Source organism: Xylona heveae (genome assembly GCF_001619985.1).
Source record: "Xylona heveae TC161 unplaced genomic scaffold L228scaffold_4, whole genome shotgun sequence".
Lineage (NCBI taxonomy): Eukaryota > Fungi > Ascomycota > Xylonomycetes > Xylonales > Xylonaceae > Xylona > Xylona heveae.
Genome location: NW_017264196.1, coordinates 1,089,930 through 1,114,765, shown reverse-complemented (window position 1 = coordinate 1,114,765; position 24,836 = coordinate 1,089,930). Strand labels below are relative to the sequence as shown.

General features: G+C 48.1%; 8 protein-coding genes across 8 annotated transcripts; 3 read left to right on the top strand and 5 right to left on the bottom strand.

Moving 5' to 3' along the window:
• Positions 1-1,183: 1,183 nt before the first annotated feature.
• Positions 1,184-2,649, top strand: L228DRAFT_238043 (endocytosis and cytoskeletal organization protein; the record flags this gene model as incomplete). Its single annotated transcript, XM_018330996.1, has 3 exons — positions 1,184-1,426; positions 1,561-1,798; positions 1,889-2,649. The coding sequence occupies 3 exons, from the start codon at positions 1,184-1,186 to the stop codon at positions 2,647-2,649; spliced, it is 1,242 nt and encodes a 413-aa protein (XP_018189034.1).
• A 1,374-nt stretch (positions 2,650-4,023) lies between these two features.
• On the bottom strand, positions 4,024-5,697 carry L228DRAFT_238042 (hypothetical protein; the record flags this gene model as incomplete). The annotated part of the gene is made up of 5 exons (XM_018330995.1): positions 4,024-4,555; positions 4,667-5,052; positions 5,141-5,205; positions 5,287-5,323; positions 5,521-5,697. The coding sequence occupies 5 exons, from the start codon at positions 5,695-5,697 to the stop codon at positions 4,024-4,026; spliced, it is 1,197 nt and encodes a 398-aa protein (XP_018189033.1).
• A 1,964-nt stretch (positions 5,698-7,661) lies between these two features.
• On the bottom strand, positions 7,662-8,539 carry L228DRAFT_238041 (alpha/beta-hydrolase; the record flags this gene model as incomplete). Its single annotated transcript, XM_018330994.1, has 2 exons — positions 7,662-8,006; positions 8,114-8,539. 2 exons carry the CDS (start codon positions 8,537-8,539, stop codon positions 7,662-7,664), a joined length of 771 nt encoding a protein of 256 aa, XP_018189032.1.
• A 1,544-nt stretch (positions 8,540-10,083) lies between these two features.
• L228DRAFT_209998 (hypothetical protein) lies at positions 10,084-12,807 on the bottom strand (the record flags this gene model as incomplete). The annotated part of the gene is made up of 4 exons (XM_018329836.1): positions 10,084-10,961; positions 11,057-11,780; positions 11,845-12,660; positions 12,739-12,807. The coding sequence occupies 4 exons, from the start codon at positions 12,805-12,807 to the stop codon at positions 10,084-10,086; spliced, it is 2,487 nt and encodes an 828-aa protein (XP_018189031.1).
• A 2,116-nt stretch (positions 12,808-14,923) lies between these two features.
• On the bottom strand, positions 14,924-16,754 carry L228DRAFT_209684 (glycoside hydrolase family 16 protein; the record flags this gene model as incomplete). Its single annotated transcript, XM_018329824.1, has 2 exons — positions 14,924-14,980; positions 15,036-16,754. 2 exons carry the CDS (start codon positions 16,752-16,754, stop codon positions 14,924-14,926), a joined length of 1,776 nt encoding a protein of 591 aa, XP_018189030.1.
• A 3,056-nt stretch (positions 16,755-19,810) lies between these two features.
• On the bottom strand, positions 19,811-21,341 carry L228DRAFT_246246 (hypothetical protein). Its single transcript, XM_018332368.1, has 3 exons — positions 20,784-21,341; positions 20,647-20,702; positions 19,811-20,576 (listed from the first exon to the last, which is right to left on the bottom strand). The coding sequence occupies exons 1-3, from the start codon at positions 21,218-21,220 to the stop codon at positions 20,176-20,178; spliced, it is 894 nt and encodes a 297-aa protein (XP_018189029.1). The 5' UTR covers positions 21,221-21,341; the 3' UTR covers positions 19,811-20,175.
• A 62-nt stretch (positions 21,342-21,403) lies between these two features.
• On the top strand, positions 21,404-23,536 carry L228DRAFT_117095 (hypothetical protein). Its single transcript, XM_018328956.1, has 4 exons — positions 21,404-22,157; positions 22,235-22,641; positions 22,716-23,203; positions 23,262-23,536. Exons 1-4 carry the CDS (start codon positions 21,860-21,862, stop codon positions 23,287-23,289), a joined length of 1,221 nt encoding a protein of 406 aa, XP_018189028.1. The 5' UTR covers positions 21,404-21,859; the 3' UTR covers positions 23,290-23,536.
• Positions 23,313-24,524, top strand: L228DRAFT_246244 (hypothetical protein). Its single transcript, XM_018332367.1, has one exon. The coding sequence runs from the start codon at positions 23,783-23,785 to the stop codon at positions 24,341-24,343; it is 561 nt and encodes a 186-aa protein (XP_018189027.1). The 5' UTR covers positions 23,313-23,782; the 3' UTR covers positions 24,344-24,524.
• Positions 24,525-24,836: the final 312 nt, after the last annotated feature.

Here is a 24,836-nt window from a genome sequence, read left to right as displayed (position 1 = left end):
AAAAAAAAAAAAAAAAAAGAGGAGGGGGGTCCGTCGAGAAACCGGAAAAAAAAGAAGGAAAGAAAAGAAAGAAAAGAGTCTGAAAGGGAAAAGGAAAAAAAAATGGTTGGCGAACAGAATACAAGAAGGCGATCTGAAGATCTCCAAAGTGAGCACAAAGACGGATCAGAATTTCGGCACCTCCATGAGATGATAATGGATCTAACGCAGAAGCAATTTGAGGAGGTTTGATATTGGCATTTCGCTGCTCTCTTTAGTCGGATGCTTCGTTGTTGCACTCCTTACAGCAGCAATTTGGAGATTGATAATTTAGTAGCGATAGAGCATTAGTGCTAGGTCGATTGTTAGTGACTGCGGATTCAATAAACAGCAGATCTGTGAAAATCTATGCAGCTAATAGCTCTTGAAATGCAAAAGCGATTTTGTTATTTTGTGTCATACATGTATATTCATCTTGGAGGATGTTGACACGAAAGAGCGCAAAGGAAATTGAAGTCCGGCGCTGAGTGTACTCCAACTGTTACCCGGTGACGATGACGAGCCAACGTCAGCAGCTTGAGTTACATTGGTTGGTAGCGAGTTGGAGGGTCCGACTGTGACAGCTCCGGGGTCGGGTCTTGTTCCGCCATCATTGCGCATTATCGCTGCCACCGTTGATCACAATAACACTACCCTGTACGGTGGTAAAAGTCGAGAGAAAATATTATTTACATACGTTTCGATTGGGTGGTTAGCATTCAATCCCGAGCAAATTATCCTTTTGCGCCAATCTCCGTCCGGCCATACCAGGACAATCTACACGCGACGTCCTGAGCTCCAACAACATACCGTCTAGGTCATTGTACGTCGCTCGATTGGTCTTGACGCCAAGCAGTACTTTTCCCTTGGATTATTTCACCAAGGCCATCATTCTTCATACTATTCTTCTGCTCTGGATTGAACGTGTCCGTGTCGCCATATCTTCGTTCGACTTCACGACACTGGTACTCTACGTCCAGACATCTTGTACCAGCTGCAATCAACATATTATTCACGAAACTCGAACCAGTCTATCATATATTATTCTCCGCGCTTAAAAGGCCATATAAGACAGCCTTCCTCTGCCTTTCGTTTCTGAGACCCGCGCATCCATCGACCAGGCTCACATACTTCGAACCCCCTTTTCCACCCGACCAACCTTAAAATGTCCGGCGCCAAACGCATAGAACAATGGGAGGTGGAGCGATATTGGGAGATCTTTTCGTCACTATCCAACGGCGGAAAGTATCTTAATGGCACGCAGGCCGCTTCGGTGCTCAAGAACTCGCAGCTGCGCGACGATCAGCTGGAGCGGGTCTGGGATCTAGCGGATGTGGATAATGACGGCAACCTGGATTTTGAGGAATTCTGTGTTGCCATGAGATTAATTTTCGACTTGGTCAATGGGGTGGGTACATGTTTTCTTTTGGTGGCTAAATTGACTCGCTGTATAGAGTGTGGGGGTCTCTGACGGCGCCTCTACACTCTCACGCAACTAGGAATTTGCAAGGAGAAGGACGATAATGCTAATATCCTCGCCAGGAACTCAGAGACGTCCCACCACAACTCCCCGACTGGCTTGTGCCCGAGTCGAAAGCCCACCTCGTCCAAGCAAACCGCGCCCTGACCGGCCGACAGCCCCAGTTCGAGCGAGTAGAAGACGACGAGGACGATACTCCCGGCCTCAAGGACGGATTCGACTGGTACATGAGCCCGGGCGACAAGTCCAAGTACGAAGAAATCTACACGGCCAGCAAGGACAGCCGTGGTGAAGTTTCTTGTACGTTCACCATTCCTCCCCCCCTCTCTTCTCCTCCTCTACCTCACAATCCAGCCCTTTTACCACTCTTTTCGTACTAACATATCGCAGTCGACTCCCTTGAACCGCTGTACTCCTCTCTCGACGTCCCCGACACCGACATCCGCTCTGCATGGAACCTGATCAACCCATCCGCGTCGCCGACCATTTCAAAAGACGCCACGCTCGCATTCCTCCACATCCTGAACCACCGCCACGAAGGCTTCCGGATTCCACGCACCGTATCTGCCTCTCTGCGCGCCAGTTTCGAGCGCAACCAAATCGACTACAACGTCGAGCGGGTCTCGACTCCCACTGCATCTTCCCAAAAACCAGGCTACGACGACTCCACAAGTACAGGCCGCAAGGCCAAATTCGGCGACACGTACCTATCCCGCCTCGGCGTCGGAGGCCGCAGCACGTACCGGCCCACCGGCACAGACTTTAGCCAGACGAAATCGACCGACGCCGAGTGGGAAGAGGTGCGGCTCAAGAAACAGCTCGCGGACCTGCAGGACAAGATTGACAAGGCGGAAAACGCAGCGGCCACGCGCCAAGCCGTCAATGGTGGCGGCCGGCGCCGCGAGGACCGCTCCAAACCGGCCCTGGTCAAGCGCGAACTCGAGCAACTTTTAGATCACAAGCGTCGAGAACTGCGCGAGCTGCGCGACGGCCAGGGGAAGAGTAAAACCGGCGCAAATCTGAAAGCGATTTCTGACGAGATTGGCACAGTGCGCGAACAGGTCGACGGGCTAGAGTCGCATTTGAGAACAAGACAGGATGTCTTGGAGCAAGTGAGGAGAGAGATTGACGATTTGAAGGCTCAGAGATAGTTTAGCATGTAGTTGTAGTTGTAGTTTGTAGTTTATACTTATTAGTTTTATTTAGTCCAGTAGATTATTTTATTCTATTCTATTTCTATTTTCTATTTTCTATTTCCTTTTTGTTATTAATTTCATTTCTATCCTACTTTCCTGAATCTCTTTTCTTGTTCTCCTTTATTTTCTTTCTTCTCTTTTCTTTGTTCTTTCTTTTTTTCGCTTTTCTTATTTTTTTTTTTTTTTTGTTTTTTCACTTTCATTGTTACTTTTTCTTCTTTTGTCCCTGAATTTACTCTTTCCTCTTACTACTAGTTATAGCACATTCTTATAACTTAGCTGCTGCCCGCTGCCCGTATGATCAATTCAATATCAACCTTAAATTTACTCTTTCCTCTTATCCTCCTGAAAAAGGCCTTACGGACTGGTTGATTTAGCTGTAAATAAGGTACTGTCTTTACAATACAGCACAGCACCATACAGCACAGTACAGTACAGTACAGTACAGAGTGTCAGAGTTAGCTGTGTACGGGATTTCGCCAGGGCCTAGGGCCCAGGGCCCAGCAATGTACAACGAGGTGCAGAGCAGCAGAAAAGACGTAAAACGTAAACGTTAAATGGTAAATATAAACCAGTAAAATGTAAACAGTAAACAGTGAACGCGTCTAGACTCTACGTATATCCGTATATCCGTATATCCGTATTCCTGGTTTGTAGGACAGTAGGACTGTACTAGGTACCTACCTAGGTAAGGTAAGGTAGGTAGGCTGTAGCCACACCGCCAGGTTGCACTACCAGGCTGCATTGCGGTATATATCACTACCATTACTTTGTATATATTCTGCATGATCACAAAGATAGAATAAAATAAAATAAAATAAAACGAAATAAAAGATAGAGAGGGAAAAAGAGGGGGGAGAGGTGGGGGAAAATAAAAGCCAAAGAAAAGGAGGGGAAAAGAGGGGAAAAGGCGATGTTCCAACTTGGCTTATTACGTCCACGCGATTCGTCCATTATGTAAATGTAGCGATTGATTGATTCAATTGTTATTGAATATATATTGAATAAATGTGTACCGAAAGATGAAACATGACGAGTTATAGTACGATGGTATCTAGAAGGTCCCGAGTGGGGGGAAAGAAGAAAGAGAAGAAGAAAAAAACACAGTGGGCAAAAAGGAAAAAAAGTCCAACTAGGAACATTGCCCGATAAACTCCATTGCTCCAACTCCAATTATTTCTCTGCCAGGTAGAATATACACAGGACAGTAACGTAATATATAAACATATCCACGGTCCCGGCGAGTGTGAATTTCGATATTGACCTTAGGCAACCTTTGGGGTGTCCGCTATGAGAAACGCCCAATAGAGTCCCATCTGGCAGTTCAGTCTATCGGTAAATCGAATCGCGCTTTGTCGAGATGGTGTGCATGGGAATCTTATTCTCGTTGTCTTCGACTCCTTGGGACATCGAGTGCGAGTCAGACCCGGCATAGATGCGTGTTGTTGTAGCAGCTCCCAGACCATCGTTGTCGACGTCGTCGTCTCGCTCGTCATATTCGTCGGTAGTTGTACTCATGCCAGCAAGGTTGAGACTCTTGGTGCGGCTCCTGCGGTTTCCACCGCTGCCGGGCAGACGAACAAAATTGTCCCGATCGCCAGAAGTCGCGCCGTTGGATTTTCCAGTGCCGCCTGTGCCGCCAGTATCGCCGGACGAGCCTTTGCCACCGGACGCGCGGCTGAAGAGGCGAGGGAATAGAGTACGGAGTAGAGGCCGCAAAGTAGGGAGACAGGCGCAGACGATGCCAATGCAGGGCTCGACGCAGGACCAGATGAAGGACTGTGCCATGTTCCATGTAAAGTCCGGCGTGACGTACATTTGTGAGAGGAAGTGCAGGCGGACGATGCCAGCTATGCAGACACTATTCGACGGTTAACACAATGGTAGAGGACGAGCGAGGTGAGGAAAGAACAGGGGAAAGAAAATGGGAGAGCTGGAAGAAGGCGGGGAAAGAGACATGATGAATACGTACAATCCACCGAGAAGGAAAATACCCGTGACAGCGAGCTTCTGCGCCGTTGGCATCTGGAGCTTCCACACCATCGGCAGGGGCACGGTAAGGATAATGAAATCCGTAACAACGCTGAGTCCGCCGTTCGCGAGGAAAAACGCATAGGTGTTTATGCAGCGGCCCTTGGCCATGGGGTTGAGGTACTGTTCCCAGAAATAGCTGTGCGGGATGCATTGCACAATCGCCGTCACCCAAATGGCGATCCACCAGCCAATTACGAGGAACGCGCAAATCGAAAGAGTAATGGTGACGCTCTTGACGGGGAAAATGCGGTGGTAGAACATGATAATGGACATTTTGGTCGAAGGGATAACAGCGCCATAGAGGAATTCGTATGCCCATAGGACCTGGACAGGATGTATTAGTGATTTAAATTTACGACTTGGGATCGACAGAACTCGAATAATACGTGCTAATACAAGGGAAAGTCCGTACCTTGAGCACTTTTTCGATATTGACGGCTGGATTATAAATGTGCTTGCCTATGCCGTAGTGACAGGCTATTCTTCTCGTCAGCAAGTGTTTTCCAGTTGGTTAATCAAGCTCTAAAATCCAGTTTGCACACCAGGCTTCAGACTCACCAAGGATACTCAGGATTCCGGTTCCGAATGCAAAGGCCTGTGTTTCTTGTTAGACTTGTCGACTCGATGCTGCGGAGCTGAATCAAAGTGTAGAAAGCATGGATGACTGAACAATGGGCAAATGCTGATGAATACAGGATTGATATCGATCCTGTCCAATCATGGCCACAATACGCAACAATACCAAGCAAGAATAAGGGTAAAGGAAAAAAACATGAATGAAACAGAACGTACCAAAGCCAGAACAATCAACAAGTCATCCCATTTTAGTTGTTGCTTCGCAGCAAATCTTGTTCCAAACCGTAACCCTACCGAAATTGTCGCAATCACCAACAATGCAATAACAGCAGCAACAACATGAGGACCGAAATCTTCGGTAATGTCCATTCCAGGAGGCGGGCCCGATGCCATTGTCTAACTTTTGCGTAGCTGTCGTGCAGACAGGCGTTCTTCTCCAACAAATAATCCCTGATTGGTATGGAACTCGAATATAAGGTAGACGAGATTTCCTCTTAAACTTCTCGATCCCCGGTTCGTATGATCTCGGCTGACTGGTATTTTGAGTCGCTTCAATATCGTAATGATCCCAGAGATCGACTATTCTGAGCTTCAGACGCAGCGATAAGTTGACGGTTTGTGGAGATTCGGTATGAAAACGTTGAGTGCAAACAAGCCGGAAGATCGGATTTTCCTATATTGGATTCAAAATTGAAAATTGAAAGTGGTCTGAGCGAGCGAAAGACCGGATTGTTGGTGTAGAAGCTTAGGGGGGAGAAAAAATGCGGAGGAATTGTCCAAGGCAGACCCGGCCAATGTATTTATTCATCTGGTCTGGGTCACCTCGCATCGACGATGATCTTTTTCCATACTAAAAGAGGGGTCTTGGTTATTGCGTCGCTCTCCACCCTCCCTCTCAACGGAGACACAGAACCATGCTATCAGACTTGGGAACATATCCGAAAGACTGTTAAGCTAGAAAAGAAGTGAGAAACCAGTCCAAAACCAACCATCAAGAGTTCCAATTCCCGTACGGACGGGCACTACGGATACCATGGGTAAGCTATTGGACGAAAAACTTCCTCTGTAGATCCCCGGCGTTACGTTTCCTGGTGTTCACTGCATGCCAAGTGTTTTCTTTGTAGATCTCTTTCCGTGCAAAGCATGGGTTGAAACCGGCAATTGGAATAAGTTCACACTCTTATTCCCACCGTTGAGGTCAAGAGCAAATCTAGTTTTCGAACATGGAGCCTATTTTGGCGGTTGGAAAGACTTAGGGGTAAATAGAGTGGCCCCGGCTATTCCAAATTCATGGCTAGGTTGCAGCAATTCCGTGTGCTCGAGAGCACAAGAGGACACTAGCCGGTTGTTCATGCATGTGGCAAGTGGAATTCTTCCGCGTGCTAAGTTAAGTAGTACGCAAAAGCGGGTTCAGAAAAGGCTCTTTTTTGCTTCTCCTTGGCAATATTCGTAGGTTTGGGTAGATTGATAAGAGATGATCATCGCCTAGCCGACTGCAACGTAGCAGCCATTAGTATGTAGTAGTCGCGGTGGCTAAGTCTGGCGGCCTTTTCTCGGCCAGGAAAGGTATGCCACTCTCCTTTCGTAGCATTCTCATGTGCATGTTATAAAATGCTGTGATATAGGATTCGGTTTCGAAGCGAGAGGACAATGCTGCAAATGGGGTTTAGCCGCAATTTCGATTCCCTGACTTGGCGACTTTATACCATTCGAAGAGAGAAAGAGAAATCTTTTGCGGAATAATCAAGATTCGAATGAATTGCGCCTGGCTCGATTGAAGGAAAGAATTTTTAATAAAAGTGTTATCTAATAGTTACAAACTCAATGGTCAATGGAAGTTAGAGTGCTGACCCAGGCTTCTCTCTCTAGAGTTTTAACTCACCAAAGTGCCCCCCCGACGAGCAGTGTCGTTGGTTCGGAATTTGCCCGGATCAACCATGATTCGCACTCGAAAAACCGTTGGAAGCGCGCGGGCCGAAGTAGGCGGCCCACTTGCTTGGCGGTGAAGAAGTGGGGCGGCGCTAGAGACCTGTCACACTGGAGCTTCGCCAAAGGGGTTAAACCAACTTCTTGTCGTTTCTTGTCAGGGGTTCGGGGGCGCTCCACTGATTGTCCACTCTAACAAACGTTACTAATTTGCTGGGTCTCGATGGGTCAATCGTTGCTCATTGCAAGCGAGTGGAAATTGCTCGTAACCGAAATCAAATCAATATTTCATTTGATGGAATCATTGAGCTGCAGATGCTGCTCTGGATGTGGTGAAAGTGGTGAAAGTGGTGACAACAACTGAAAATAATAATAACTACTAAAACAGAAAAGAGGCCCCATTTTGATATACTGTTTGAAGTTTGACCTGCTTAGTGCACAGAGATGCTGCTCCCTGCCGCTTCCCTAATCACATCGACCACTTTCTCAGGCATGCTGAGCATTGGCGAGTGACTGGACTTGCACACGTGGAAGGTAATGTCGTCCCCACGGAGGCCAACCATAGCTTGCTGCGCAGGGAACGGAATAGCATTGTCCTGCTCGCACAGTAGGTAGGTGGTTGGAACATCGAGATAGCCGGCATGGGTCAAAGGAGAAGCAAAGGTGGATGCGGCATGATATTGGACCTTTGCGGCCCATGAATTGGCCTCTTCAGCCGAGAGATCGTTGTACATGATTTCTGGGACTTTGTCCCCGGCCAGCGTGCAGCGAGTGCCCTATTTCATCCGACGTTAGAGTGTTGCGCCATGGTAAGGCAGATTCGAATCTGCGATCTTCCCGGCAGAAGGGATGAACCACCATGGAGGAATGTTGTCCGACTTACATCGAGGTGGAGAAAGTCTGGGAAGACACCGCCAATCATGTCCACCAAGGATTTTCCAGTGGGTATCATGAATGCAGAAAGGTAAACAAGTGACGAAATGCCGCCCTTTTTGCCGTGTGAATTCCTCTCCTTTTTAGAGAGCCCTTTTACGCTCTCCGTTCCAGGAATACCACCATACGAGTGCATGATTAGAACAACGTCTTTTCCTTCTTCGACTAGTGTGGTCGTTGTTTGCTGAATGAATGATGCATCATCTGTCATAGTAACGGCATCGTTCCCGCCGACAGAGGGCAGCTGTAATGCCACTGCTGGGAATCCGCTTGCCTTCAGCTGTGATATGACATTGCTGTAGTATTCGGGGGTGTGCCAGGCCCCTGGGATAAAAACCAGTGTAGGCTTCTCTGAATTCTCTTGTGCTACAGACATTGTTTCTGAAGGTTGTCGGATCGGTAACTTTGTGTTTCGCTGATTTGCAAGGACGCATAAAAGAAAAGGACTTTGTCAGGGAATTTTCAATGGTACGACCCTTAAAAGGGGAAATGAAATGCACGCCGTGGTGGAGTAGGTGCTTGTGCTGAAACTGGCATGATTCAACAGATTCAAGCGATATTGACTAGCTCTTCCAAAGCGTTGAAAGGTCCCATATCTTTGATCAATCCGCGGGCTCGAATAGTCACGAATCAGAGACAACATTCATATCTCGGCGACCCAGGTCACCGCCCATGTTGCTGTATAGAGTGCTACATACTGCCGTGGAGAATACCTCTAAAGAAACCTAACAATTTTGAAGCGTGATAGCTTGGTCATGGCGTTTCCACAACATTGTGGCGTTATATGACCCTATTCTGGTTATGAGTACTTCTGTAGAGCCCGCAACAAGTTCATTGGAAGGCTACGTGGATTAGTATAGTACCGTGAAGCCCAGCCATACGGAGCTTGTCCCTGGGAATGTTGCATCCCCTAAACTCTGGTTAGAATTACGTACAGAGTAAGGAGTAGGCGGTCATTGCACAGGCCGGCCCCAGGTTGAAAGACTTGCCATGTGAGCTTGAAGCTCTTTTCAAAGAGAATTTCCGCTAAATTATGTCCGGTGAAAGGCTAGGCTCACAATAACCGATATAATTTCTCTAGTGGAGCTGTATGTCTGCTCAAGAACGAAATACTCCGTATGCTCTCCGTGGACACCAGGCAGGATAGTGGTTGTGTCGATCCCTTGACAGGAGTGGTTAAGCTGGTGGAGCGTCTAGCGCGCCCCACTGACAGAGCATTGTGAGACGCCGACAACCCAGCTATAAAGTTAGCCTTCCGCGGCTAACTGTACCCTAGCTCGGTAGGCTTGACTACTGCCAATTCTTAGTTGGATAAGGGGTCAAACCTACCATCATCCACCAAGCTGGTTGTTTGAGAGTACAGAGAACTCCGGTAAGGATTGTCGGCACTTCCCAGAAACTTCCATTCCAGTACAGGATTTTGTACCATCATACTCGCACGCCAACTGCCGTTTATCCGTAGCTCTCATATCTTGGTCGCCACTACTGTGGGTCTTTCCGCAGGGCACAAAGCTAGTTTAGACTCCTCCGTATACGGTTTACAGAACAGTGGTTCGGGTAGGCGTCGATTTGTGCCTCGATTTTACTTCATACGACTCTGTACAGAAGACATTTTTACTTCGTATATATCTTCGGTTTCTTACATAGTCCACACTTTGTAAAAAAGAATGCAGTAATGTGTGATTTCTTCTGATTTGCGATATCGTCTTAATTCCAGAAGAGAGAATGGAAAAGGAGAAAATGTTCCCAACGTAGTGTCCTGCTTGATATCAATATTAGACCCGTTCGAAACATACCGCTATGCATAAACATGCTATGCCTTGAAAACAAAGGGGGTTCGAAATTGACAGACATGCGCGCAAAGATAAAAATAACAATTCACCACCAAACGCCGACCTTCGACAATCCCCACACAAAGATCTACCGCTTCAATTCATCCAGAATACCATTAGTACCGTCCTTCTTGGTTTCCACCGTCTTGAATACAGTTCCCTCGCCAGTCTTCTCTTCTTGCACGCCCTTTTGTGCACGCTCGTACGCCTCCTCTGATCGATCCGTAAGAATTTCCAAATCTCTATCGCTCAAGATCCCTTCCGCAGTCGTATTTTGGCTCAGCTCGTATTTTTCAAAATCATCCTGCATGAGAACCCTCTGTAATTCATCAAAATCTTCTTTGTTCTGTGTGACTGAGCTGAGGCTTTTAAATTTGCCCTTTTGAATAACCAGCTTTTCGAGACGGCGCTTCGCATCTGCTTTTTCGAGCAGTGTCTGCTCAACCGTGCCCTTGGTTGCAAGGCGATATACTATAACTGGGCGTGTCTGGCCAATCCGGTGTGCGCGATCCTGAGCTTGTAGATCTTGCTGTGGATTCCAATCCGAGTCAAAAAGCACGACTGTGTCAGCGGCAGCAAGGTTGATGCCTAACCCTCCCGCACGGGTACTTAAAAGGAAGAGCTTATACCCGGGATTCGAGTTGAACGCATGTATCTGGGCGCGACGGTCTTCTTGTTTGACGGCGCCGTCAATACGGCAGGTATTCCAGCTATGGATAAGACGAGCCCAATCTTCGATAATGTTAAGAGTGGTTTTGAATTGTGAGAAGACGAGGACTTTGTGGCCCCTGGCAAAGAGTGCAGGGAGAAGGCGTTCCAGGAGGAGCATTTTTCCGGATTCACTGATGAGAGTGGAGTCGGGAGCCGCATCGTTTTCCCAGGGCCAGTAAAAATTGTGGGGACTATTGCATGCGAGACGAAGTTGCATGATGGGGTTTTGCAACTTCTTGCTAGCAATTTCCTTTTCTGTGAGGTTTTTAGCATTTCGGCCGGGGTTATTCAAAGGAAAGAACGAGCAAGGACGCAAAGAAAGGGATGTGCAAAAAGAAAAGGACACATACTGGCCAAGGCAATAGTCTTTGAACGCTCAATTTCTTCCAACTCCTCCGAATCAGGCTCCTCCTCGTCGTTCTCTTCTTGATCAAGCTGCTTGAAGAATTCGCGGTCGCTGATTTCTTTGTAGCTATGCTTCTTGTTTCCGCTCCTTGTTGTTCGCACACTGGAAGGGGAAGACTCTCTGCTTGATTTGACGCTCTTGTTTGGGGTCGACACGCTGCTGTCAATTTTTCTCTTCAGACTGTGACTTCTCATACTTTTGGGGTTGTTGGTGCTGCTCATAATTCGCTCCACCGCCTTCTCCTCAAGATATGCTCTACTATTTCCCTCGAGAATTTCGCGGTATAATTCCCGCTGAGCGCCACTTAGAGGTGCGTAGAGAATATATTCCCGTTTCTTGGGAAGCGAAGACTCGACATCTGCCTTGACCCGACGTAGCAGAAATGGCTTGAGAATTGCATGCAGAGAAGCAATCAAGCTGGATTTCCGCTCTCCAACAAGAATCTGCTTGTGCCCTTCCTTATTCTTGAGTTCGGAGAAGTCGAACCAGCTCTCAAACGAGGATAACTCATCAAAGATATCCGGCATGAGAAAATTCAATAATGACCATAACTCGGAGAGATTGTTCTGAAGGGGCGTGCCTGTAATGAGTAGACGGTTGGCGGAGTGGTAGGATTTTAGTTCTCGAATCAGGCGGCAATTGAGGTTCTTGATACGATGCCCTTCGTCCTGCAGAACACGGAGGCATTAGCTGCGAATCCCTTCAGAATACAGACATTCAGTAAGCACTTACGATAATAATAAATTTCCAAGCATACTTTGACAGAAACTTCTGATCGTTCATGCATATTTCGTAAGATGTGCAAACGACCGGGAAATGGGGACTCCGGGGATCTTTAAGCTGTTTGCGTCGGATTTCCTCTCGTTCAGACTTCGACCCATGGTATAGCACGACCGGAATATCAGGTGTCCATTTGGCAAACTCCTCAACCCAATTACTCAAAGTGCTCAACGGTCCGGCAATAAGAAAGGGCGCATTCACTCCTTTACTTCTAAGAAACGCCAAAAAGGCAATGGTTTGAACAGTCTTTCCCAAGCCCATTTCGTCGGCAAGAATTCCATTGAGACCATTTTCGAATAACGAAATGAGCCAATCAAGTCCCTCAAGTTGGTAGGTCCGCATGTTTCCCCCTGTAACGAGCTCCGGCTGGCGAGCGGAGCGCAAATCCTGCATTCCGATAGCAGAAGGCTTGACACTGTTCTCCTCAGCGGCTTCTTCCATGGCCTCAGCAAGCGATTCATTTCCAGCTTTAGCTTTGAGGTCATCCTTTTTGAAAAATTGTGAGATTTTCAAATCTCCGCCTGCCTTGCCCTTAGCCTTGGCTCGAGTCGAGGGACGTTTGGACGTCAGCTCATCTTTCTTCTGCGTTCCTTGTGCTGGCGTCGACGATCGACCAGCGGCAGCACGCGTAATCTTTCGCTGTGATGCCTCCGCTGCTTTCTCTGCGGCAGCTTCTCTCTTGGCGGCGCGTTCCTTGTCTCCCTGAGCTTGTTCAATTGCATCATCTTCCTGCTTTTGCATCTTTTGCATCAGAATAGAAGCATAAATCTGATCAGACAGACTAGTTAGCTCTCGATATCGACAATACTTCAGCCCCAATCGGGAAAAGAGAAGAGGGAAACTTACCTTACTCTGACCGAGCAGATACTCCAACCGCTTAAACTTGACGTCTACTTTCTCCTCTCCGTCCTCCATATCCTTCTGCCGCTCTTTCTCGGCCTTTTGTCTGCGCTTTTCCTCCGCCTTCTCCCCTGCAACCCTCATGCGCTCTTCTTCGCCTCGCATAGTTCGTGACACGCGAGACTCTGAGTCTTCATTTTCAGAAGATGGTGAGGCTTCTTTATTATGGCCGACATCAGATTTGTCTGCTTTGGAGATTCCGTTTAAAACGCTTCCATTTGACTCGGCCGCGCCATTCTGCGCGGCCTGGTCACCCTCCTTATCTTCCATGACCACATCGTCATCTCTCTCCTGATTGAAACCTCCATTATCTTCCGGCGGCGTTGACGGCGCAGTCGTAGGAGGCGGCGATGCAGTAGTTGTCCTCGAATCGTCTTCATTCATAACAGAGGATTCGTCTTTGGAATTAGCGGGGAGTCTGGTCCTCATAATTCGCGGCATTGTGCAGGCGTATCAGTTGGAAAAATTGTCGTACTCTGTACTGTCTAATCTGGACTATGAGAATCGGTTGAACTGCATTCAATACGCGGATATTGTTCCATAAAACAATGCGAATGCTACCGTAGCGGCAAGGACAAGAGCAAGACTAGGAAGGGTGAAAGACAAATTCAACAGCAAAAAGACCAGGCAATCTCCCTATATTGTCGTACTGAGAGGAAGTCCTTCAATAAGTCATTCAGTCATGAGAGCTCCATGGACAAACGACAGACACAAGACTAAAAGTCTATGATCTCACGCGTTTAATCCCCAATGGCATATTCCGCCCATTTCCCAGGCGCGTAGCGGGACGCGCCTGATCACGTGCTAGGCTGCCGAATCATTTGTACTGGCAAAGTAGGGCAAGTTATACCAGGACGGCTTTGCTTATGCTTTTATGTTGTCATGCCTGTGATGAATTGTCGGTGCGATCATAGCTCATAGAGACTGAACTTGAGTAATGCCAGTGTGGCTTGTTACATTGAACTGGCATTGCTTTATTTTCCTTGCATTCTTGGCCCTGCTTGCCTGGATCAAATAATATCTATATTATCATCTGTATCTGCTGTACTGCAATTGCTCGGGAAGGATGTTTACTCATTAAGATGAAGGGGAATATGTTGACCAACTTTTGACCACCTCTTAGCGTCCGGTAGAGCGGTAAACGACGGAAGGGCCAACGGTCAGTAAGCCTTCCGTGCTGTTGAGTGTAATTCAATAGAAAGATCAACGGGGAAGAGAAGTGAGCAGAATAAAAATAAAAATGAGAAATCTATCCATGTGTGTATCCCAAATATCCCGTTCCGAGTGACAACATCCCATTATCATATCTGTCCAAGTTCCCTTGACTCGCCATAAGAGTCAACAGAAACCAACCCATTGCAGGGGTGTTTTGTTTCTTGCAATCTTCTCCATACGACGAACTCAGTGAATACCTGACTCACGAAGATAGCCACGCCATTAGGCGGCTGTCATTTGTCATGTTCGTCAAAATCGAGAGTCGATCATCGGGACATATGAAAAAGCTTGCACATAAAGTGCATCCATTAAACGCGACGGCGTCAGTCAAACTCTGTACAAGAATTGCTTCGACCTTTTTTTAGTACCACGCCCTTCCGACCGAAGTCGTACCAGTCCCGGAGAATCATTGTAGAAAGATTTTAAAATAAAAAGAACCGTAAATATTAAAAAGAAGGGAATAAAAGAGGTGAGGGATAAAATCCCTGCGAAAATAAATTGGACAATGAAGGGAGAAGAAGATTTAGCTTCAGAACGCCGTCATATATGTGCCATTAGCCATGCCTGGAAAAGATTGAAATAGTATGCCGCCTGACAGAATCTATTTAAAAAGAAGCGATTAAATACTTTCGTGAAACGGAACTGGTCCGAGGATAGTTAAGATTATTTCGCCCTAACCATGAAGCCGAAAGTGGGAGATCGGCGAATGTGTATGGGGATGCGTGAAAGCCTCCGGTGCTCTATCCTTTAAGATGGATGAAATAATTGTAATCTAGTGTAAGAGTTCTAATTACCCCAAACACGGATTAAGATTAATCGGTCGATTTATGAGTGAATACTTCCTTTGGTGAAAAGAGGAAGACTGGGCCTGTATATGAGAAAAAGTCTTAGAGTCTGGCTTGACTATTGTTTAGCGCTAACAGCCATGCATGAGCGAATTCTTCGGCCAAGAGTAGCCAGTTTCATTCCATTGCTGATATCAATTTAGCAGTCCGCCCGGAAGGAGACAATTGTTCGGAATCACTCACAGTGAGATTGGGGTTATTGTACGCCAATGGATGATTGCTAATGTATTCTGTCGTCTCATAGCCGGGGGGGTCGCACGTCACCACTTCCTCGCCTTCTGGTTGATACCATCGAACATAGTCGATGCGCATCACGGTCGGGAATGTGAGTCGCGCCCAATCGATCCAAGTCCATGAATTACTGATGCCCAAATTCAAAATGATACTCATCGGCTCTTCCGAAATTTGGCGGCTCCCAATGTTACCGTTTGGACCAACCGCCTGGCCACTCATCATGTAAGACACATCGTCTCCCACAAACCAGGCAATTTCGCCATTGCTGGTTCCAGGAGTGTATTCAAAGGCATATTTTTGGTACTCGTTGCCATCGTACCAGTCATTATTGAGCAAGGTTGTTCCAGAGATACCCTGCTGAAATGGTCCACCGCACCAGGCGTTCATCGTGGTCGTATTCACGTTTGGAATGGCCATGAAATCGTAATTTGGATTATACCAAATATCATATGGTGCAACCTGATAAGACTGCGTCACAACGCCAATAAAGTTGTTTGGATCCACACTGGCTTCGATTACGTCGATTTCTGGAGCGCCTCTTCCCGTGCCAGGGGTGGGGTGGTCCTCCCCTTGACAGGTGCAAGATGACAGTCTTTGGCCAGGCAAATGCGAAATGCCATCCGGCGAAGATTGATTGGGCGTAATGCCAGCATCGCACGAATCATACGTGTAGGGCCACACTCCTTCGGTCGAAGCCTTGTAGCCTGGTCTACCAAGGTTACCCATTGTCCAGACGCCAGGCCACAATCCTGGAACGCCAGAAGGGCCCGGCAAGGAGAGAGCGACTTCAAGTGCACCACCTTTGAAACAAATTTGGTTCCAGCTATTCAACATACCCGACCGAAATTGCACATTATGATTCAGCGTCTGATCGAGTCGTAGCTGAAGCGTGCCATTGTAGGTGGTAACTGCATCTGGGTCATACCATTCCAGATCCTGAGTCGCGCCATACCAAATGTTGGGAGCCGTCCAATACGGATCGTCACCCGGGTAGAAGCTTCGATTGGGTTTGGTAAACTCGTCGCTGAAGACAAGGTTGAGCGTGTTACCGTTAAGCCCAGGACGAGTCATTGCAGACGAGGGGGTGGCTGGGTCAATAAGTGAGGTTCGCATATTCGTAAACAGAGGATACTTGACGTCGTTGACCCACGTCCAAGGTCTCTCAGTGGGATACGTTGCCGACGAATTTTTGCCAGACGGTGCTGTAATGCCGGTAAATGTGACCACCGGCAAGACGATGAAGATGCAAAGCAGCCCAAGAATCAAGAGGACCAACCCAATAAAGGATATAACGGCCTGGCGCCCCATGTAGTCCTTCATCTTGGGGCGGAACTTTTCATCGTCATCTGGCTCGGGCATGTGTAACTCATCGTCCCATTCCTTTTCATCGACAAACATGGGAAAGCCGTCCGTGTGGGAGATGGGAACGCTGATGCGGTCGTCAATAAAGGGTGAAAAGACCTTCTCACGGTCAAACTCGGTCGAGGCGCGGGCCGAGTCATTGAAAGGATTCTTGACGGGCGAAGCCGCAGGAAGCAATGGGCCACCAGAGCTGTCGACCAGAGCACTTCTGGACGAAGGAGGTGGCGGCGGCGATGACTCCACATAAGAATTTCGATGACGGAACGGGTAACGCGAATAGTCATGGCCGAGATCACTGAGGGACATATTCTGGGTTCGAAGGGAAGGTGAGGATTGCTGCTGCCGTAGCTCTGACGGCCGATTTGTGCGTCCCCGGCTTCCACGAGGAAGGGGAAGTGCTGGTGGAATCGCGCGTGGATCCGATGCTGAACTGCTAGGATCACTTGATTGCAGCGAGAGCTGATTGGTACTATCCTCGTTGGATATTCCATCACTGTCAGCACTCTTGACCGACACTGTGGGTGAAGCTGGGTTCAGTGGTGAGGGCACGGCCGGCGCATATGACTGCTGCCGTGGGGGGATGGGTAACGGCATAGCCGGCATCCCCTTGACAACAGGCCGCGTTGTGACTGAGAGCCCATTTGAAGAGGTTGAATGAGAGCTTGACTTTCTAAGAAGGTTGGTGGAGCTTGTCGACGGCGGTGATTGTGTGTTACTCGACTCCCGCAGCGACGCAGCTGCCATTTCGGCGTGCAGGTTTGTCGATGACCGTCCATATTGCTGCACTCCGCCAAGTAAGTCCGATTGTGAACGTGAAGCTGCCTTTTGCAGAGGCGACATGTTGGTCAGATATCTCTGCAACGAGAGGCTTTACGAGCCAAAGACAGGCAGGATAGACGTTCACAAAACGGAACCCAGAGCAACAACAACAACGCGAGGCTGTGCGTTGCCTCTACAAGTTCACCATGAAACCAAACACTTTCCACGAGCTGAAAATGCAGCTGCGAGCCACGGCGGTGGCGATGATGACGATGACGATATTAGAACTAGTGTTAAGGGACCAGGAGGAGGAGCAGCGGGGTCTGATAGCACGGCCGTCAAGGAGGAGATCGCACTGGAGCGAGTGGAGGTAGTTAATCCGCCGTCAACTGGGGATGGATGGAAGAATTGAATAGAAGAAGTAAAACAGCGAGCGAGGTTTCCTTCTTCACCAGTGCCTCCGTCTCTAGAGTAAGAGAGAGGTTGGAGAAACAAGAAACGAGCGTCGCGGCAACTAAGCCATGGAAAGTTGGGAAACGGTGGGTGAGAGGAGCAGCCGCGTGTGGGTGTGAGGGTAAGAGGCCGTATAGTAGAAGGAGCGAGCGAGAGAGACGGGCAAAGCGCAAAGGTACTTGGTAAAGACGGAAGGATGACGAGTTTGACGGCGGCCCAGGGCCAGATTCAACTAACGACAGACCATGGGTTGAGTGGCCCAGAGATAGTCCCGAATAGTAGTCGCACTTTTGCGCTTTATTCCAATCAAAGCGAAGTCACTGGGATGTTTAGGGGATGGGAGGGATCTTCCCAGTATATGGTTAAGCAAAGCAGGTAACTCACTCGTACATAATGTTGGGGGGGGCAAGTAAAAAGTGATTCGTGATGAATCCCCAGAGGGACTGTATCTCTGTCGCAAGCAACCCATGTTCTGCAGCAGAATTATCACCGCCATCGCCATCATCGATCAGGAAAAAAGTACCTCAGACTGTCGTCTTGGCTTACGGGGTACGGCCAGTGACCTGAAGAGTACTTGATGCAGGACATGTCTCTGCTTCCCTTCCTATTTGAAGATATTCGCCTGGAGGCGCTGACTAGTCTCATCGCCAACCTAACGACGGGCCAGCCACCACGAAAAAGCCGACGCCCCAGCCCTTCCGAAACCGAACCCCTTCCTCATCCTAGCGAGAGGAGGAAAGGACTCGATTCATGTGCGATGCGGGTCTACATCGACTTACAGTAATTTATCGAGCTCTGCATCAATTTGAATTCTAGCGACATGGATTTACCTGGCACTTCTTTCTTTCGTTGCAGTCATAGGCGGTACGTTGGGAGCTATCATGCATTCTCTAAGCCCATGACAAGCACCTAAAGCAAAGGGAACCATGGGTTCATTCCAAGGAGACAGGTCCATAATTTGCCTCTTTGGGACAGCGTAGACTTCTATTGCGCGACGGTCTTCAATAGTATTATTGATAGGCGTCCACACAGGTGAGGTCCCTAAGGTTAGAGTGGGGAGAGAAGATTTGGGTTAAACGAGGAACTAAAAGGTCTCTCCACAACTCGGGTGAGGCCGATAAGGAAGATCCGGAGAGAGCGACGGAGCCTCGTTATCTATCCGCTACCTCGTTGTTGTACCCACTATTTCCCCCACATGAAGTATATCTGCGCCCGCTATTCTCTTCTCGGGCATCGACACTCTGAAAGAGGACCCACTTTGGTCTGACTTACCACTGAACCTGCTGCTAGTTACCTACCTAAGGTATATCCAGCACATTCCACTGAAGACCTTTGGTGTTCTAGTACATTCCATCATAAGCATACCACAAAGGCAAAGCATGTACTGGAGACCTTACGCTCTTTTACATCCAACCCAGACATCCATCTTGGATACGAACCCGGGTCATAAAAACCGACAAGGAAGATGCAGCGACCCATGCTCAATCACTTCGTGTCCACGTCATGCTCGAACAGAGCGGCACAGATCATTTATGATCATGGTAAGGAAGGAGGAACATACAGTGTGGTGCTGTGAACAAATATAGTAGCACCAGCGAAGATACATGTAGGCGGGGGAAAAGTCTCCGATCTAGCACTGTAACTGCGCATCTCTGCAAACGGCTTCTGCTCCTTCCACCAAGTTGGGGCTGTTTGTCAGCAAATCACCTTTCCAAGAATATGTGCCTTGATGCTTGTTGGAAAGTGTCCAATGTTGTGGATTCACACTACATGTACATGACATAGGCAGAATTCAGTGCGGCTTGCCTCGTAATCATGTTCCGAAGCTTCAATTTTATCTACCTTAGTTTCAAGCACTTATATCCATTGTTTTCCATCTTTGTACTGCATATTCTGTCTCATGCAGGAGATCTTATCTACACCGCGGCATTCGCCTAAAGTAGGAAAGAGGGTAGGTATGTATGAATAAATAGACATGCCGGATCCACTTTTTTGACACGCGATAAACTCAGTCATCCTTGCAGTGGTAGAGGTTTACTTAAGAACACAGTTTCCAAGGGTCATTTTATTCCGATAGATCCATGCTGGAATACCAACATATTTTGAGATGTTGAGGTAAAGATTTTCTTGTATATTTTCATTCCTTTATGCTCGAGATGATTCGTCATATCTTACATGCTATGCGATTCATAATATAAGAGTTGACGATGATGATCATGGAAATTGAGGGGAGGATGTTTCTGGGCTTTCTCTCCGCATCCTGGGGAAATCCTGCAAAAAGGAGGATTCCCGGATTGCGATGAAGAAGCGCAAAAAAGAATGGAGATGAGATGCCCTTTCAGATCATCGTGGCTCAGCCAAGATGTTCCTCAAATAATAAGGCTCCGGGGCAGCAGAACATAGTTTGCTGATAATACAGAAGAGTGGCGTTGTCCAAACTGGGACAGCCAAATCATATGCCGGCGCTTCTACCGCTTTGCCCCCTTGATTCGGACTGAATTTCCCGGCTCGTGAGCTATCGGGACTTTTTATCATCTGGACGTACGTCTTTGCCTTCTGGTTTAGTCGCGTCATGCAGATGATCCTTTTCATTTTTCAGCTCCTTCTTGCCTTTGATGGCTCGGTTCACTTGCCAAACTGCACGCTCCACCTCAAGTTGGAGTTCGGGAAACTCTAGCTCTGCGGCTAGGAGTTTACCATCGCTCTTATGCAAGAGCAGAATCTCTCCAGCAGATGAGCTTATATCTGACTCGGCGTTCCCCAGGTATGTGATTTTGTCCTGTCCCGATGTTGTCGCTGTCGAATGCTGCTTTCTTGCTTGGCTCAAACGGTATCGCGCATCGAGAAGGGACGACGGAACGTGCTTGATCAGATTGTTGTCCAGTAGAAATTCTACATGCTTCGATCCCGACAATGCTAGCAAAAGGTCAGCGCTATATCCTTGCGGTGAGTGAATGTCTAAAGGGCTCGTATCCGCAACACATACCACGCCAATGCGACCAGGCGCGAAAACATAGGTAGAAGAAGGGGATGTTTGGTATACTATAAGTCGAAAAGGTAGGTTAGTGACTTTGAAATTGTCATTATGCGGGGTGCTACCAGCATCCGAGAGGAGTGATTTACATGGGTATCAAGGCAACAGGTGCTGTAAACGGCATCCAGAAGATGCTCCACCACATGCGTTTGCGATGTAAAGACTGACGCTCGGTCGACAGTGTCCTTAGAATGTCCGACACTTTTTCATCTGGAATTATGGAGCTCGGGAAAGTAACGTCGACGGTTCGTGTGCCCTTGAGCTCTTGATCGCGTCGTCGAGCGCTCAACGGTGGTACGCTCTTCAATCCCCATTCCTCATAGGGTATCTGTTGCATAGCTCGATTGCCATATTCCGTGACGCTTTTTTTCCATCCTTTCTCCGCTCTCTCCCATTTCAGCCACACCTCAGATGCCTTGTGCGTAACTCTGTCAAGGTATGTCTGGTCGGGGCTGACATGTCGGTTTAGGCGTTGGCAGTAGATCAACGAGCGCCGGGTAGATATGGGAAGGAGGTGAAGGCGCATTATCTTTATTGGAGTAAAGGAAAGTTTATTGAAAAATTGAGCCCAAGGTCAATTGTGCCATGGGGGTTCTGCGAGGACAATTGAAGAACAATGTTGTGGGTTGTGGCTTTCAAAGACCCGCATAAGCAGGGTGATGATACAGGCAAGCGAAAAAGACGAGCAGCAGCTTTGGGTTGCTTGACGTGTTTGCAGCTATGATGGAATCAGGTCCCACTACAGTGCAGACTTAGTGTAGATCTTGGTTAGGGGGTGAGATCATCACGCGCGCACCAGCCACCAGCCACAGCCATCATCCCTCAGTTAGCGACAAGCTGCTTCTACTGTACCAACTGCGTTGTAACGACCTAGCCTACCTCCGTAAATCGCTTGGAAATCACTTTTGTCATTTCACTGGCACCAACAAATCGACAACAGTGTCTTTCAGATATGGCATTCCTTTGAATTCGGATCAACTTCTCCATTCGACTACCATAGTCGCTTCACCTGGGCAGCTGCCGGTGCACTGCGTGCTTTTTTATTTAAAAGTTTTGCAATTCGCGCAAAACGACGCCGGAGATCACTCCGCCGCCAACAATCGGGGAGCTTGGCGGCCCCGCCGCCTCCGCGCCTGCTATCACGTAGAGCAGCGGTTCTTCGAGAATGGCTGCGTCGGAGAGTCATCATGACTTCCAGACAAGAGCTGCCGAGGCCCTTTACAGGCCGCCAACAGCCCGGAGTCAGGATACACCTACAAGCCCTCAGACCATCCAATCTCCCCACTCACTGCAAAACCATTACAATGAAAAGCATCCACATCTCCACACACCTTCAGATTCAGGACCGAAATCGGGTATAAGGACGTCCTCGGTGTCATCCTTTGGAAACACGCTTGACTCTTCCAGCGTGAACACCGTTACTGAAAACGAGGAGAAGCAGCGCCATGTCCGCACCTTACCGAGTAAGAAGCAATCTCAGATCACCCGCTTCCTGAACATTTCTCGATATGAACCAAGTAACTGATATTTCTGATCCTAGCATGGGTGCAGTCGTTCGAAGAGGATGCTGACGACAATCCTGGCCCCAATGTGCATCTCCTCTCCCAACCGCCGAGTGCCCAGGTCGCCCATCACCATTACCTACCGAGCACTTCGCACAAACCTGCCCCAGGGCGACTGTACGATGCCCAACGTGAACGCACTCCGGTGACCATGAACTCACCGGATCGAGAGGACGCATCAAGATGGCAGACATTTGTCAAAGTATCCGCGTATCCGCCTTCGCCTGCTGAAGGGTGTCAACATGTGGACGCAGACTGGTTAAGAGAGAATCTCCCGGATTTGGAGCAGCCGTGGCTTGCGAGTGCTCAGAATGGGCAGGATGCGCAAGCGGAGGGAGTTCTAGGTCGAAAGCCGGTCCGACGAAAATGGTGGAAACGACCTCAGGTAAGTCTCGAAACTCCTCAACGCAAGATCGGGATGCCCGGTTAGCTGCAGTAGCTGATAATTTTCCTTCACAGCAAGTACTTCTCCGAAACCCAATGGTACCTCTAATAATCCGTTTGTTTGTGTGGTGCTTTTCACTTTTTGCCCTTGGACTTGGAGCAAACATTTATCATTTGTCGAGAGTATACGATTGCGCGCAACGACCTTCCACTTACATGGCCATCATTGTCGATGCCGTCGCATTAATATACATATTATATATCACCTACGATGAGTACAGAGGGAAGCCCTTGGGGCTTCGATCACCTGGCGGCAAGATGCGGCTCATCTTTCTCGACCTGTTCTTTATCGTCTTTGACTCCGCCAATATCAGTTTGGCGTTTGAAGCATTGACCGATTCTCGCTGGGCCTGTCAGGTCAGCAACAATATCGATCAAAGCGGGTCTCGATGTGGGGGCCAACTTGTCATTGTCGATCTTTGTCATCGTCAGAAAGCTTTGAGCAGCGTTTTACTCATTGCGTTGATCGCTTGGTTGTTGACCTTTAGCGTTAGTGTCTTGAGGTGGGTGACTATCAAGCTTCGTTTCTATAATATCCCTATACTTACTAAATTGTCTTAGGTTGGTCGAACGTGTTACTCAGAGCTGAGAAGGACTGTCCTGGGTCCCTGGTTTGTGAATTTTGTTTTATACCTCTTTCCCCCCCCCCCCCCTTTCTTCTCTATAGCTTACACATGCGGCGTCTTTGGCATATGATAAAGGCGCATAAGTTACGAGGTATTCGAAACCGTTATGCATGCGCAACTATTTTATAGGTAGACTTTTGTCATGATTTGTCATTTTTTCCCTTCTCCCCAACCTTGTCAGATAGTAGATTCCTTTACCCACGATTTGTCAGGATTAAAGTTGTACATACTCATCTTCCTGCGGTATCAGGCGTTGTCGCACCGAAGGTGTTTGTTGATTGTTGATGATGATATGCCTATGACGTCGATTCGAGTATCGCCCTAGAAAATCATATGGCCGTTTCAGGAATTTGTATACCCAATTTCTTCTCCATACACTTATTTTCAAACTCTGCAGTAGTATAGATTAAGATTTCACGACAGATCATTGTCACTTTGATTGAGTCGTTATTCATCATGTCTCCAGCCCGCCTGTCTCTTACGCCACTCAAAGAACTGGAGGTCATCAAGCGGCAGATTCCGGCGCATGGGCTCATCCCCAACACCTCGATTCAAAACAAACCACTTTTGATCTATAAAGGCGCATTCCGTGGCAGCGGCAACACAGTCTCTGCGTCTGCTATAGAGTCGCACCTATCTTCCGTCGGTATCGTGTCTCCTCAATGGCGCTACACGATGTACAGCACTACGCATTTCCATTCCACCACACATGAGATCCTCTGCATTGCAGAGGGACGCGCAAAATTATGTTTTGGAGGCGAGCAGAATCCTGGTCGACTCGATGCTGATGTGAAAGCAGGCGATGTGGTCGTCGTCCCTGCAGGTGTAGGCCATCGGCTGATGACCGACGTTGATGGCGGGTTTGAAATGGTAGGCAGCTATCCTAGGGGGGCAAAAAGCTGGGATATGTGCTATGGGACAGAGGAAGAGAAGGGAAAGATTGAGCGTATCAAAGAGCTCGGCTGGTTTGGAAAGGATCCGGTCTATGGTGAGGAAGGGCCTGCTGTGAACGTTTGAGGACTGGAGTTGAAGCAATCTGGTTATCTGCGCGTGTTACTGGAGTCATCAAGAAGAGGCTGGCGCTACCATCTTCTTAACTGCATAGCGTGCTGAGAAACATTCTTTTAAGGAAAAATTATCAGATACAGCTTCATCTGCTTACGACATAACGATAGCGATGTTGAATTTTTTGAAGCATTTATGAAAATTTCAAAATGTCAAAATTTGAAAAAGCAACTGTGCATTATTTAGACCCTAACATTGAGTAGATGTTGTGTTGCAACCAAGCAGCTGTGAGTAGATATGTTGACATACAATTACGCTGTGTCTCAATCTCACTTGACACACTTCCGTTATCGGATAGCTGGATGGTCAAATTGGTCGGAATATGACGATGGGATGACCCACCGCAATCCCGCGGGCTGTTTAACGCGACCCTGCGCTTATTGAACTGCGAGATGTGCACGTAAATCAGAACAGACCGCAACTGTAGAAGGAATCAAGGAGCTAC

What these genes read in the sequence shown, in the direction of transcription:
- L228DRAFT_246246 (XM_018332368.1), bottom strand. Translation starts at nt 21,220, where the DNA reads ATGCGCCTTCACCTCCTTCCCATATCTACCCGGCGCTCGTTGATCTAC. An exon ending in CCTGTTGCCTTGATACCCAT is followed by an intron (nt 20,703 to 20,783) that starts GTAAATCACTCC and finishes TTCGACTTATAG; the next exon opens with TATACCAAACATCCCCTTCT. An exon ending in CGCCTGGTCGCATTGGCGTG is followed by an intron (nt 20,577 to 20,646) that starts GTATGTGTTGCG and finishes ACCTTTTGCTAG; the next exon opens with CATTGTCGGGATCGAAGCAT.
- L228DRAFT_117095 (XM_018328956.1), top strand. Translation starts at nt 21,860, where the DNA reads ATGGCTGCGTCGGAGAGTCATCATGACTTCCAGACAAGAGCTGCCGAG. An exon ending in AATGGTGGAAACGACCTCAG is followed by an intron (nt 22,642 to 22,715) that starts GTAAGTCTCGAA and finishes TTTCCTTCACAG; the next exon opens with CAAGTACTTCTCCGAAACCC. An exon ending in TTTAGCGTTAGTGTCTTGAG is followed by an intron (nt 23,204 to 23,261) that starts GTGGGTGACTAT and finishes AAATTGTCTTAG; the next exon opens with GTTGGTCGAACGTGTTACTC.
- L228DRAFT_246244 (XM_018332367.1), top strand. Translation starts at nt 23,783, where the DNA reads ATGTCTCCAGCCCGCCTGTCTCTTACGCCACTCAAAGAACTGGAGGTC.